A 13,856-nucleotide genomic window follows, 5' to 3' on the forward strand; every position below is an offset into this window, starting at 1 on the left:
TGATCACGTGACTGCTCTGTCTTCCCTTGGCCCTTGAGTGGGAGGGACTCTGCCGGAACAAAGGTGCAGCGTTTTTGCGCTCCCAGTGACGGCTGCGTTTCAGTGTAGCACTTAATGGTCTCTCCTTTGTTCGGATTCCTGTTGGCGGGTAAGTTCAGACTTAACGTTTAGCAACCGCTAGTGAGTGGGGAATAGGTGGCCAAAGAATTGCATTTTTGTCTGGAGTACATATCTGGGAACCATATGTAAATGCGTGTTGATTTTCTCTATTTGAGTTTGCGGGTCACAGAAACCCAGGTGGGCCTGCGTCCGGTACTGTCCCTTTGGCTTCCAGAAAGCCATTGGCCGGCCTGGTCCTGCTACCCAGTTGGAGGGATTCCGGGACACACGGACTCTCAAAGTTCAAGGGCCGAGCCGCCTGGCCTGGACAGCCTGCGAAACGGAACTCTAGTTTAGCCTTTTCGATGTTTTCTGCTTTAGTCATAACTCTGGCTTTACATTGGGCATCAGAGTAAGTTAATTTGTTGTTAATGAAGATTTTAAAATTTGCTTTATTTTTAAGTCGCTGCATTTTAGAAGGTGGACCTTCCAAAGTTAGCAGTGAAAATATTTGCCATTTCACTAAGAGCTGTGAATTTGGCAACCGTGTGGTTGCCTCCTATCCAAAGCTGCTTGTGCTGCGTATTTTTGCCAAAAGGCACTTAGGCTGCCTAGTTCCTGTAAGGCTTTCGGAGTTCAAAGAAGAAATATTTCTTGCCTTCAGATATTTCGGTTTATAGGAAGGGGAACTTTGTGTTTTTCATTTTTGTCAATGCCCGTCCCCCTCCTTATCATTACATAGATGTCTCTGTAGGAAAGGAAATAGTTGTGTGTTGGGGTTTTTTTCTTATTATTTTTAAGAACAATTACATTCACGATCATTGTAAAAGAACAACAATTTTTTAAAAAACCCTACCAGACATTACAGAAGGAAAAGGGGAAAAATTGCCCTAGGAGCCTGCCCACCCCAAGGGGTGGGGGTGATGTTAACATTTTTCTAATAGACTTCCACAGTTTTTCTGTGTACACACACACAGACTTTTTTTTAAATGGAAATAAGGTCATGCTTCTCATATGATGCGTGTCTTTTCCTGTTTTTGCATTAGTGCAAGAGAAAAGTTACTACTTGAGGTGATGAACACACAGTACAGTGTACAGATGATGTGTTGTGGAATTGTACACCTGTATAATTTTGTTAACCAGTGTCACCCCAATCAATTCAATAAAAAGGAAAAAAAAATAAAACCACTTTTGATTTAAAATAAACAAAAAGCTATTGTACAGTAATAGTATAATTGCTTCAAGGTCCAAGAGTTATATGCCTAATTATTAAGAATAACCTTTACTAAAACATAACTTTGACTGACACACCTTCTGAAGGCTGTGAATAAAATTTGATCAAAAACAAAAATCAATTGAGAATCTACTACATAGCAGGTGCTGCTTCAGGTAGATGTTTGGTATATATGTGAACAGGCAAAACAGACCAAAAACGAAACAAACTTTAAAAATCCTTGTTCTTGTGGAACTAACATACAGTTGGGTCAAGAGAGACAATAAACAACAAACTTAACAGTTAAATTATATAAGAAGGTAAGTGCTGTGGAAGGAAAATCAAATAGAGGAAGAGGGTTTGGGAGTGCCAATGACTGTGGTGTGGGTCAAAATATTAAATAATGGAATCAGAGTAGTCCTCATTGAAAAGATGAGATTTGAGCCAAAAACTGAAGGAAGTAGGGGAATTAACCATGTGAATATCAGAAGCAGGAACAGCCAGTACAAGGGAGCATGCCTAGCTGGCAAGTACCAGAACTAGCAAGGGGACCAGTATGTTTAGCAATTGAGCAAGAGAATAATTAATTGGCCATGAAGTAGGAAAAAATGGTAGGTAAGGACTGGGTATCACTCTGACTGAAATGGACAAGCATTGGAGGTTTTTCAGTTTTTAATACATAAACTTAATTTTAGAATAGTTTCAGATTTAAGAAACTTGTGAAGATAGCACAGAGATCCTGTATGCTCCACACCCAGTGTCCCCTTTTATTAACAACTTACATTAATATAATTGATGAACCAATATTGATTGATACATTATTAACAAAAGTTCATGCTTTGTTCAGATTTTCGTAGTTTTTACCTGATGTCCTTTTACTGTTGTAGAATCCCATCCAAGATACTACATTACTACATTTAGTCATCATGTCTCCTTAGACTCCTGACTATGACAACTTTTCAGACTTTTCTGTTTATCATGACCTTGACAATTTTGAGGCAGTCAGGTATTTTGTACAATGTCCCTCAATTGAAGTTTGATGTTTGTCTTTAAGAGTGGTGTTACGGGGTTTTGGGAAGAAGACCACAGAGATGAACGAGGTGCCATTCTCGTTCTGTCATATCAAGGGTACAGGCTAGTAACTTGATCTTTATCATAGTTGATGTTAATCTGTATCTCCTGCGTGGTGTAGTGTTTGTCAGGTTTCTCTAGGGTGGCGTTATTTTCTCCCCTTGCTAAATTATCCTCTGGGAGCAGGTCATTGAGCACAGCCCACAATTCAGGGGTGAGTGGTTTTGCTCGACCTCTTTGAGGAGAGAATGTCTACGTAAACTATTTGGAATTCTTCTGTAAGGGAGAATTGTTTCTTCTCACTAATTTCATTTATTCGCTTAATTATAGCAGTATGTACTCACGGTTATTTTATGATTTGGATTATGGGCCAATACTTCGTTATTTGATTACTCTTGATGTTATTCCAGCTTTAGCCACTGGTAGCTCTTTCAGTCCGTTCCTATGCCCCTTTGACATCCCCTTATCATTTTTACTTTTTGAGTGTATTTTCTAGAAATACAAAGTGTTCCAAAGTCACCTTTACATATCCCCTGCTGCAGCCCTTTACTCAGCTATTTCCCCAGGGAACCTGGTTCATTTTATTTCAGAATCCTATTAGAAACTTAACATGTAGTCACTGGGTGTGGTCATTTTTACTGGTATGACATTCCTGTTAGATCCTCTGAGGTAACAGAGCTAGCCTGTGTTGGATCCATGTCGATAATTGTGTCTATATCCATTAGTCTCTGTCCTGACCTGAAGCTGAGTTCTAGCTCTAATCCCATGTCACTGGACTACAGGGCTCATTCTAGCCTTCCCTTCTTATGTGTAACCTCCGACAATTACAAATCTGGTTCTTTGGAAGGGTTTGAGGTGAGGAGTTGACATGGTATGATTTATGGTTTGAGATGATTGCTCCTTTGGAGAAAAGACCTTAGGGAAGTCGAATGGAAGCAGGAAGGCCAACTAGGAGGCTTTTGTTGAATTCTAAGTGGTAAGAGAAAGATTTAACGAAGTGCAAAGCTAAATTAATTGGGTTAGTACTGTATATAATGTTTAACTTGGGAGGCAGAAATATGGTAGAGAAGATAATTTTGCATGACGTATTTGATTGGAAGGCCAAAGAACTAAGCATCTCTTATAAGGAAGCCTCAGTACAAAAATATAAACAACCAGCCAAGCAAACAGTGGGTAATTTGAACTAGAAACTGATACACTGTATTATAATGTTTGAGGTCCAAAGTCATGCACCTTACCTTTCTTCTTTCAGACTATGTCAGTATAGTGAGTTATAATTGTTGTGTGTCTAAATAAACATGGCTTTTTTAAGTCATAGAAGCAATGTGTGTTTGTTAAGAATAGTTAAAAAAAATACAAATAAGCCAAAAAAAAAAAAAGAGAGAGAGCGCTCTGCTTTACTTTTTTATGGAAAGGTGTTGTGATTTAGTGAAAATGCACTGGACTAGGTATTAATGGAATTGAGTTCCAGATTGTATATTCCCTGGATAGTTGGGTGCCCTTGCGTGACTGACTGAACTTTCTGGGATTCATCTTCCTACTACATAAGGTCAGTTTTAATGATAGGAGTAAGGATTTCTTCAGTCCCTTCAGCTCTTTAATTTTTTGTGATTCTATAACAAAGCATTCTTTATCTTCCCTCATTGTTGAAGAAGATTTTTTTAAATGATAGTAACCTTCATTGCTCCCATTTTTGTTTAATCAGCAGACACTCTAACTCATTTGGTGAAAATGGGATGTTGTTAATATGTACTTACTACCTGTGGTTTTCTCAACTCCAAATACAATGTTCACTATAACTTAATTCTCGGCCTTTATTAAAATAACTAAGATTTAACTGTTAAACTTCAATCACATTCACAATGAACTTGCTGAGTTTTTTCAACAGAGGGGGAGATCTGTTCATTTCCCAGACATATTTGACCCACGGACCTGTTTTCTACTTCTCACAGTCTCTACAGAGGACAGTCACCACACTCATGGCTGGGATTTTGCGCTCAATAGTTCAGAGGCCCCCAGGCAAACTACATGTAAGTGATTCTTTTCAAGTTATCTTTTTTCTATTTCTTTAAAATTTTCCTTTCCCTCTTCTAGTTAACATAGCATGTGAGCAAGTTAACTATTTTTATGTATTAATTTATTTTTAATGTTGAAGGTTAATTTCGTTTATTTATGGTTTATCTGCTGTTATCCCTAAACATTTGGAATCACTAAAGATCTTTTCCAGGGGAACAAGCTGCTAAAAAATGGCCAGCATTGATTCCCCTTGATCTGACTTAATCTTTTCAAAGTTTTAGAGATGCTTTTTCCCTTCAATCATGAAAAGAGTACATTTAATCTTAGAAAATTAGAAAAATAGGGAAAAGCAGAGAGAAGAAAAGCAATCTCCCAGAGACGATTAATGTTCGTACTGTCATGTCTTTCCTTCACTCCTTTTTTTAAGAAACTGGTGGTCCGCCTAACCTGTTCATGAGGGCGACAGTCTAGCTACAGCCCTTCTGCTATAGATAATAGTAATGTCAGGTGCCTTACATACATTACCTTAACCTCAGATTAATCCCATATGGTCAGTATTATTTCCTTTTTATGGCTGAGGAAACTGACCCTCTGAGAGGGTGTTCATTTCTCACAGCTGGTAGGAACAGGAGCCCATTGTTGGTGGCATGTAAAAATCTGTGTTTTTCCTTTGTCTTCCCCAACCCCCTCCTGCTTCTGCTCTTGTTGTTTATGCCATCTCTGCAGTATAAGTGTGGGACCCAGTCCCGCAAAGTCACCTGGTTCTTCACAAATTAAATAACGAATCGTTCCAGACATCTTTGCCTGTCAAGAAAAGGGGGTGGCAATTCCCTCTAGTGGGGAATGCCCCGAGCCCTTCTCTGAAATTGCTTTTATTGAGAATGATATGTGCAGGGGTATACATCATACATGCAAAGCTTATCAATCCACGTCAGAGAGCTATAGATAACAATAAGAGGAATACATAGATCAGCCTTGGGTTAGGGTCTGTTAGACATACTGACATCAGATGATCATTAAGGCAAGGTTCAGGAGCTCAGGAATCTTTTCTCCTGCTTTGAGACTAAATGCTTGGTTTTTCCTTATTAGGGCAGTGAGAAACAGAGCAAGTTTCAGTAAATACAATGCATTCTTTAGGCCAGATTTCCGAGGATACCCTTGGTGCCAGCATTGGGTCCTGTCTGCCACCCAGCATTTCTGGTTTTCCAGCCGAGACTTACAGGCCCTTTTTCAAGGCCTGGTTCTTGCAGGGCTACAATTCCCGATACCACACAAAGTCATCCCCAACATATAGGGAGGGCATGATGGGAATGATTATTGTATGTCCAAAGGGGAGTTTACTGATATGGAGGATTAGCAGTGACTCCTTTCTCTTTTGCAGACTGAGAGAAACAGGGCCGGAGGATTGTAGGAAGAGAACAAGAGATAGGGACTACGAATGATGGAATTGTTAGGACTAGAAAGAAGATTGGAAACTTGTTTTGACTTTTCTTTTACATTGTATTGTTGAAAATGAATTGTCTAGAGCAGGGGCTGGCAAACTATAGCCTGCAGGCCAAATTCAGCCCAACACCGTTTTTTTGTAAATAAAGTTTTATTGGAACACAGCCATGCCCATTTGTTTATTGTCTAGGCTATTTTTGCCCTACAGTGACAAAGTTGAAACTTGACAATGGAAAACATATTGCCCCAAACTAGAAATATATAGAAAAAAACTATCTGGTCCTGTACAGAAAAATATTTCCAATGCCTGGTGTAGAAGTTGATTTATGTGCTTTTGTTTCATATGTTAGCGGTAAGGTTCATATTAGGGGCTGAGATAAACGTTTAAAAATTACAGCTTAGGTAAAAACAGGCTTCTTTCACCTCAGAATTGGTGAGTATAGATTTCTGCACTAGGTAGAGTTCTAAAAAACTAATGTTTTATGTCATATTTTAGACTGTGACAAAAGGTATGGAGTCTCTCGTTTGTACAGATTGGATTCGTCATAAATTTACCAAGTCAAGAATTCCAGATAAAGTAAGAACAAGGGGTTTTTTTTTTAATGTTACTATTTTTTAAGCATGTTATTTTAAAAAGGTTCTTATTTTTGTAATATTGAAAATGTTTATATTAAGTCATTTGTGGATGTAGGTAGTATTGTAGAGTTTATAACGTAGAAGGATTTATGTAAATGATTATTAAAAATAAACATGTGCCATTTGCCTTCCCAGTAGTGGATTTTAATCATCTCAGAATCTGTTGATGTCTATGTGTGTTTTTTTTCCCCTTAGTATTTTGCATTTTCATATCACCATTGTCCAGAGAAAATAGTCTTCCTCCTGCTCCCAAGCTCTGTCTTTGTGGCTTTTCTATATTGACTATTGCCACTTTGGATCTTTGAGTTTTCTCTGCTAGGTTTAAGTGTACATATTATTTTTTCAGAGAACAGTTAAGAAGCCCCCCCGCATTGATTTTTGTTTTGCTTTGTTTTTTTTTTTTTTAAATAAATAGACATTATTTCCTAGAGCAGTTTTAAGTTTATAGAAAAACAGAACACAAAGTACAGAGAGTTCCCAAATAGTCCCTCACCCCACCTAGGTATATGACCTGACCAGGAATTGAACTCGCAACCTTTCAGTTATGGGATGGTGCACCAATCAATTGAGCCACAATGGCCAAAGCAAAACCTACATTTATAACCTGAGTTTTGTAGCTATGCAGTTTATTTTGTTTTATTGACTGATAATATGCCATTGTCTGGATGTACCACAGTTTGTTTATTCATTCACCTGCTGAAAGACATCTTGGTTGCTTCCAATTTTTGGTAGTAGTAAATAAAGCTGATTAACATAAGTTTTCAACTTATTTGAGGTAGATGAATGCAACTGCTGGAATGTATGGTTAAGGCTATTTTTAGTTTTGTAAAGCCTGAGTTTTATTGTTTTATTTTTCCCCCATTTTTTTCTGTATTGAGGTAAAATAAATATGACATAAAATTTAGTATCTTAACCAATTTTAAGTGGTATTGAATACATTCACATTGTTGTGCTATTATCACCACTATCTACCTCCAGACCTCCCCTTCTTGCAAAACTGAAACTGTGCCCATTAAAGAATAACTCCCAATTCCTGTCGCCCAGCCCCTGGCACCCACCATTCTCCACTGATGTTTTTAAGAGATAAAAATGATTATTTTGATACCTCTAATAAGGTTTATGTTCTTTTATCAAGCACATTTCAGGTCATGGTCTTTCTGCTGCTGTCCTTTCCACAACTATATTGTGTTATGCCTTTACATGTTTCTTAGTCTGTAAGCTTCTGGAAGAAAAGGATAAATACAAATGTTAGCATTTGTTCAAAATATGCAAGGCACTGATTTTGATCACCAGCTACAGTAAATGTGAAAACTTTTAAACTGCACAGAAATGGCTCCGAGATGTGTATCTCTAGCCCTTGCCTATCTTCCAAACTTATTCCTGTATCTTCAAATGGTTTCTAGACCTTGGTGCTTGGATAACTCAGAGGTATTTCAAGTTTAAATATGTCCAAAATTCAACTCACTGTCTTACTTTCCCTCCAGTCAATCAAACAAAAGGAGAGTGCTCATCTTGTATTAGTTATGTAAGTTAATGCTACCATCTTCCACCTGATTTCCCAGACTGGAGACATCTTGAGTCAATCTCAGCTCCTCCTTCTCCTTCACTCTCCATTTCAGTGCCCAAAGTCTCCAAATCAATCCCCTCCCTATTATAACTGCTGTAGTTCAGGCCCTTAAACCATGGCCATAGCGTTTCTTAACTGAATTTCCTTGTACCAGTCTCCCACCACCAGTTTATTTTATTCTCTTGTAAGAGTTTTCTTTCTGAATCTCTTTTGGAATTATGGTCATGTTGCTTCAAACCTTCAATAGTTTTGTATTCCTTTTGGAAATTTCTAAAGGCTCAGCATAGCTGAACATAGTTTAACTTCATCCTGTGCATTGCTTTTCATCTTTTTTTCCTACATCAGCCACATGGAACCACTTGGTTTTCCTAAATATTTCATACCTTTCACACTGTTTTTTTCTGTCTTCTCTCCTTTTCTTTGATGCAACTGCCCCATCTTTGGCCTGCCACTATTCTTTTCACCCTATGTCTCTTCAGAATCCCTAGAAAAATACAAACAAGCAAAAAAAAAAAACTAAAAAATACCTGTAATCCCACTCACCTGGAGACAGCTACTATAAACACCTTTCATATCCTTTTCTGGTGTATGATTTTAAATATATGAGTTTTTTAATACACAGGAGTGGGCAAAGTAGGTTTACAGTTGTGAGTGTATAAAACAGAGTTCATTGTATTATTATTTATTATTATTTTTAACCTACTTTTGACCACCCCGGTATAATCCTTCTGTAGCTGCTTTCTTCATTTAGTAGTATAATGTGAACCTCTCTGGGGATAAGTTTCTACAATATTGCTTTTAATGGCTAAATGATGTCCTTTTTATTAAAGTACCATCTTTTTTTGGTCCTTCTTTGGCCTGATGTCCCATTGGTGTCAAGACTCTTACGCACGCGCGCACACGCACAGGGTCTGGCACAAATAACGCCCCTTTTTTATTACAGTCATAAGCATGTAATTCTGTAGTATAACACTTTCACACTCAAGCACACTGTATGACATTTTAGTTGAAATGTTCAAATTAAAACTATGAATTATTACACTTATATTACCCTACCAACCATACTCAAGCAGGCCTTAAGCAAGCCTTACTTCTACTGGACCTTGTGTAGAACTCTTAGAATTAATAATTTTAGAATATATTCTATCATATATGGTACAGATAAAACAAATGCAAGACCCTGCTACACATAGTGGTATGGAAAGGTTTGGGTTTTTTGTTCTTGTGGGGTTTTTTGTGTTTGTTTGTTTTTCTCAATGATGTATTATGGCCATCCTAATGTTAGTACCTGCAAGATGGTGAACCTTACTTGTTTTAATGGCAGCATTGTATCCAGTAGGATACGTTATAATTTGTTCAGTTACATCATATTTTTTAGTTTTATTATTAGTTTTATTTAGAATTATGCATCATAATTTATTTAGTCTGTTGAGAAGCATGGATATCGCCTTCAAGTTTTTGATGTACTTAATGCAAGTTTTATATACTTATGGAAGTTTTCCTGTGGGATAGCTTCCTAGAACCTTCTGATTCTTAGAGAATCAGTTCAAATGTCTGCTCTGTAGTGCCGTTTCTGATCCCTCATAGGCATAGTCATTTGTCTCTACTCTCATAGTACTTTGTACATTTTTTAAATCATATTCATGTTTTATTATCATTTTAGACTTACATGTGTGTTTCTCCATTTGAACAGGGGCCCAGTGCCCAGTTCACATAGTGCTAATACCTTCTCCTAGCATCTGAGCTCTTTATTTTTTTAAATTTTTTTGTTTGTTTTTAAACCAAGCACTGGCCAGTCTTATGAAAGAAACATTTTGCATGATGTACTTTTTGGCAGTCTGCTCTGGCATTCTAATGATATCAGAATCACCTGGATCAGTGATAGACAGTGTACATACTCTGTAGTATTTTCCACACGCTGTGTCCAATTCAATATTATTGCCACTGTGGTGATGGACACCAGTCTTGGCCAACATGGCATAGTACTCTATCTCTGATTTCCTCAAGTCAGGACAGTTGTTTGCGAGGATGTCCAGTTTCGCTTTGACTGGTATGATTATCTTCAAAATCTCCTTGTACCTTAGCACATACTTTCTACTTTTCATAACAAGTTGGAGCCTAGAAATGATCTGCTCTAGTGACATTTTTGTCTTTTTGGAACCACCATCTCCCTGCCTGAGGTACGGGACGGCCCCAACCAAAAGCAGTGGACAGGATGGCCAGGGAGCAAGAAAGGAAAGAATTCCCACAGTGCCCAACCAAGTTCTTTAGTGTCATCTTGTTGCTCCTGCCTTGTCCTTCAGAAAAAAACAAAACAAAATCCTTTCCTGTGTGATATTTTTCTTAAGAGTATGAAATTCTTAGATTCCTTCTAAGTAATGAGATTAGTAGAAATGTTCAGTTTGAGGTTGAGGATTATGGAAAGATCAGGGATGAAATCATTATATAGATATTTAGGGTTTTTTTACAGGGAAAAAAGGAGGCACATATAAATTGTCTAAGTTGAAAATTTACCATTTATGATTCTTCCTTTTTAGGTATTTCAGCCTTCACCTGAAGATCATGAAAAATATGGTGGGGATCCACAGCACCCTCATAAACTGCATATTGTTACCAGAATAAAAAGTATAAAACGACGTCCATATTGGGAAAAAGATGTAATAAAGATGCTTGGATTAGAAAAAGTATGCAGTTATTTTAGTCATCTTTAGCTCTGTTTAAATTTCCTTTAAATTTGATACTTTTTTAAGTTTAAGGTATATATTTAATTTTTGTTGTTGTTTAAATGTATTATTTAGTGGAATGCACTTGAAAGTTTGATTTCACAGAATGAGCCTTCACCCTAACATTTTACTGAGAAGGGGACCATCTCTGTTTTTGAAATTGATCTCTAACATTGTCTCCCTTTGTTTGTAGGCTCATACTCCTCAAGTTCACAAGAACATCCCATCAGTGAATGCAAAACTAAAAGTGGTTAAACATTTGATAAGGTTCGTCGTTTGTTGCCTCAGAGGTTTTTAAAAAATTTTTTGCCTAGCATAATCCTAAAATAGTTTTCTTATGCCACAGAATCAAGCCCCTGAGGTTGCCACAAGGACTTCCAAAAGAGGAGGACATGGCTCACACCTGCCTCAAGAGCACTGGAGAGTTAGTATTGCGGTGGCATCTAAGCCCCATGGACCAGGAAGCAATTAAGTCCTAACGCCAGAGCTGTTTGAGATTAAAAAGTGCAAATCAGTTTGTTTAAAGATGGTGAGAAAGTGTTCTCAGTAAAATATATTTTAAATGCTAGTCATTTTTACTAAGTATGGTGTGATTCTTTCTTACTATAGGCTTGCAGGTTTTAGTGCTGTTATTTGGTTTAGTTCTCTCCCCTTTGTCCCTGATAGTTTCACTACAACATGGGTGAGAATGGCATTGTTTGAACATCTAGGTTCATATGTCACCTTAGCAGTCACCATTAACTTGAAAAAAAAATGTCTCGTTTAACTGAATTCAGCAAATCCTATGAGGGACCCTTTGAGTGAGCGTTTTGTTAGGTATTAGAGAAATCCAGAGCTGTCCTTTAGGAGCTTGCAGACTGTTCTGCCAGAGAACAGAGTTTCAGCCCAAGTCAGTAAACCTTGGATGCAGCTAGATCAGACAAAAACAGTATCTATTTTCTAATTATTAATCTATTTGGCCTAAAGTTTACTGATGTTCTTTGAATTCCTAAGAAACCTCTGCCAACAGCTGAGGTTGCTTTTTAAAAGAAGAAAAAGAAGGGAGAAATTTTTTAGATGGCATTATTTCATTTCCTTTTTTTTCTAATTTAGATGCTTGAAGGGGCAGGGAGAAATAAAAATCTCAGGAGAGATACAATGCCAGGGTAGGTTGATGATGGTAAAGAATCCGAATTCTAGTTACCATTTGTTTTCCTTTCTTTCTTGTAAAATTTGGCTCAAGCAACAATAATGTTGGCATATTCATTGTTTGTGATCCCAGTAGCCATCCCATCACATTTCTTTAGGGTTTTGGGCATCAAGCAGAAGTACTACCTGAAATAAAACCAGAACAGATATTCTTTTTTTTTTTTTCTTTATCCTTACCAAAGGATATGTTTATTGATTTGAGAGAGAGAGGAAGGGGGGAGGGGAGTATCAACTGGTTGCCTCCTAAATGCACCCCAACTGGGGCTCAAACCCACAACTGTTTGGTGTATGAGACAATGGTCCAACCAACCAAGCAATCTGTCCAGGGCCAGAACAGGTATTCTTAACTAATAAAGACAGTTACAGTTTTAATTCAGTAATTATTGAATATCCAGCACATGTAAGACCTGGAGGGGACACTAACTACAAAGAGCTCATTCTAACTGAAGAGAGACCTGTGTGCCAAATAAAAGGTACCATTGTTGCACTTGGTTGGGACAATTATGTACATAAAAGCTGACCCCTGCTAATATATTGCTATTCCTTTTACTGTGGAAATATTAATGTTTAAAACTGGGAAAAAGAACATAGATTACCCAAAGATTGTAATAAAGTTTGGGAAAGTATTTTTAACCTCAGCAGTTCCATAACTAGACAAAAAGATCTAAATATTAAGTTGAATATTTAGAAATAGTCTAGATTTGAAGAAAAGTCTATAGGGAAGATATGGGCATAGGCTAGTGCATTGGTTTTCTACTGCTATGTAACAAATTACTATAAATTTAGCTGCTTAAAACAATGCATGCTTATTATCTGACCATTTCTGTGGGTCTGAAGTCTGGGCTTATCTGGGCAGTCTACCCAGGGTCTCACAAGGCTGCAGAAAATGTGTTAGCCTAAGCTGGGTTCTTGTCAGAGCCTTGACTAGGAAAGGGTCTGCTTCCCAGGCTTCCCAGGTTGGCAGAATTCATTTCCTAGTGGCTATAGAGATTCATGCCAAGCTGCTTTGTCAAAACCAGCATTGGGAGACTTAGCAAGATGTGTCTCCCAAAGCTACTCTTAGGTGATCATGTAAATGCAGTCATGTACATTCCATTACCATTGTTTCATTCCTTTGGTTAGAATCAAGTCTTAGGGTCTCCCCTTACTCAAGAAAAAGGGGAATTACCCAAAGGTGTGACTACTGGAGACAGAGATCATGAGGGCTTCCTTAAAGTCTGTCTATACGTCATCAAGCTGGACCCTGGGGATCCCCCAGATTGTCATTTCAAAACTTTTTAAGAACTTCTCCCTTAGTCTTTTCTCGTTTTAGGAGGTTTTCTCTAGCCTGTTATTGGTGACCATTGGCCTTTGGTCAAGATCAGAGAGATGAAGTTACCCAAGCACACTCTTTAAGGACCAATCCAGTTCTCATAAAGTCTCAATCTGAAATTGCACCTTTTCCAGGCCAAACACCTGTTTCCTTCCTCTATTCTTATTACAATACTAACTAGTATAGTTATTCAAACTGGCATAATTTCACCAAGGACAATTTGGCCACTTTAGGGAGCTTTAAACATGAACAGGATTGTGTATGTGAGAGGTCCCTTAAAACCAAAAGTGAAGAAGCCCCCATGGGGAGATTATTTTATTTTTCTAAAAAAATTAAATCATTTTGTTGAATATAGGTGGTATCTTTTCCTTCCCATACTTTGAGGAGTAGAAAGTACTGGGTGTTTGATCACACAGCTTGATAAGATTTTCAAGGGTCCAAGTTACTGTCTAGATCATCTGTAACTCATGTGTGTGTGTGTGTGTGTGTGTGTGTGTATCAGATATATATACATATATATCCAAATCTGTTTTCTTTTTAAAAATATTTTATTGATTATACTATTACAGTTTCCCAGTTTCCCCCTTT

The 13,856-nt window shown here is 37.6% G+C and overlaps 2 protein-coding genes across 3 annotated transcripts; one reads left to right on the top strand and one right to left on the bottom strand.

Annotated features, from left to right (window-relative positions):
* Position 1: 1 nt before the first annotated feature.
* Positions 2-11,329, top strand: MRPL30 (mitochondrial ribosomal protein L30). 2 transcript variants are annotated; one of them, XM_054586290.1, is made up of 6 exons: positions 5-148; positions 4,336-4,413; positions 6,339-6,419; positions 10,583-10,729; positions 10,962-11,035; positions 11,115-11,324. In XM_054586290.1, the coding sequence occupies exons 2-6, from the start codon at positions 4,363-4,365 to the stop codon at positions 11,245-11,247; spliced, it is 486 nt and encodes a 161-aa protein (XP_054442265.1). In that variant the 5' UTR covers positions 5-148; positions 4,336-4,362; the 3' UTR covers positions 11,248-11,324. The 2 variants fall into 2 exon arrangements, with proteins under 2 accessions (XP_054442266.1, XP_054442265.1); XM_054586291.1 differs by lacking the exon at positions 6,339-6,419 and having other exon boundaries at positions 2-148; positions 11,115-11,329.
* Positions 8,511-10,249, bottom strand: LOC129080297 (60S ribosomal protein L30-like; the record flags this gene model as incomplete). Its single annotated transcript, XM_054585593.1, has 2 exons — positions 8,511-8,529; positions 9,873-10,249. Coding segments are annotated over 2 exons (396 nt in total), but the record flags the coding sequence as incomplete, so codon positions are not given.
* Positions 11,330-13,856: the final 2,527 nt, after the last annotated feature.

This window comes from Pteronotus mesoamericanus, unplaced genomic scaffold (assembly GCF_021234165.1).
Source record: "Pteronotus mesoamericanus isolate MK-2021 breed Mesoamerican mustached bat unplaced genomic scaffold, CSHL_Meso_final contig_121, whole genome shotgun sequence".
Lineage (NCBI taxonomy): Eukaryota > Metazoa > Chordata > Mammalia > Chiroptera > Mormoopidae > Pteronotus > Pteronotus mesoamericanus.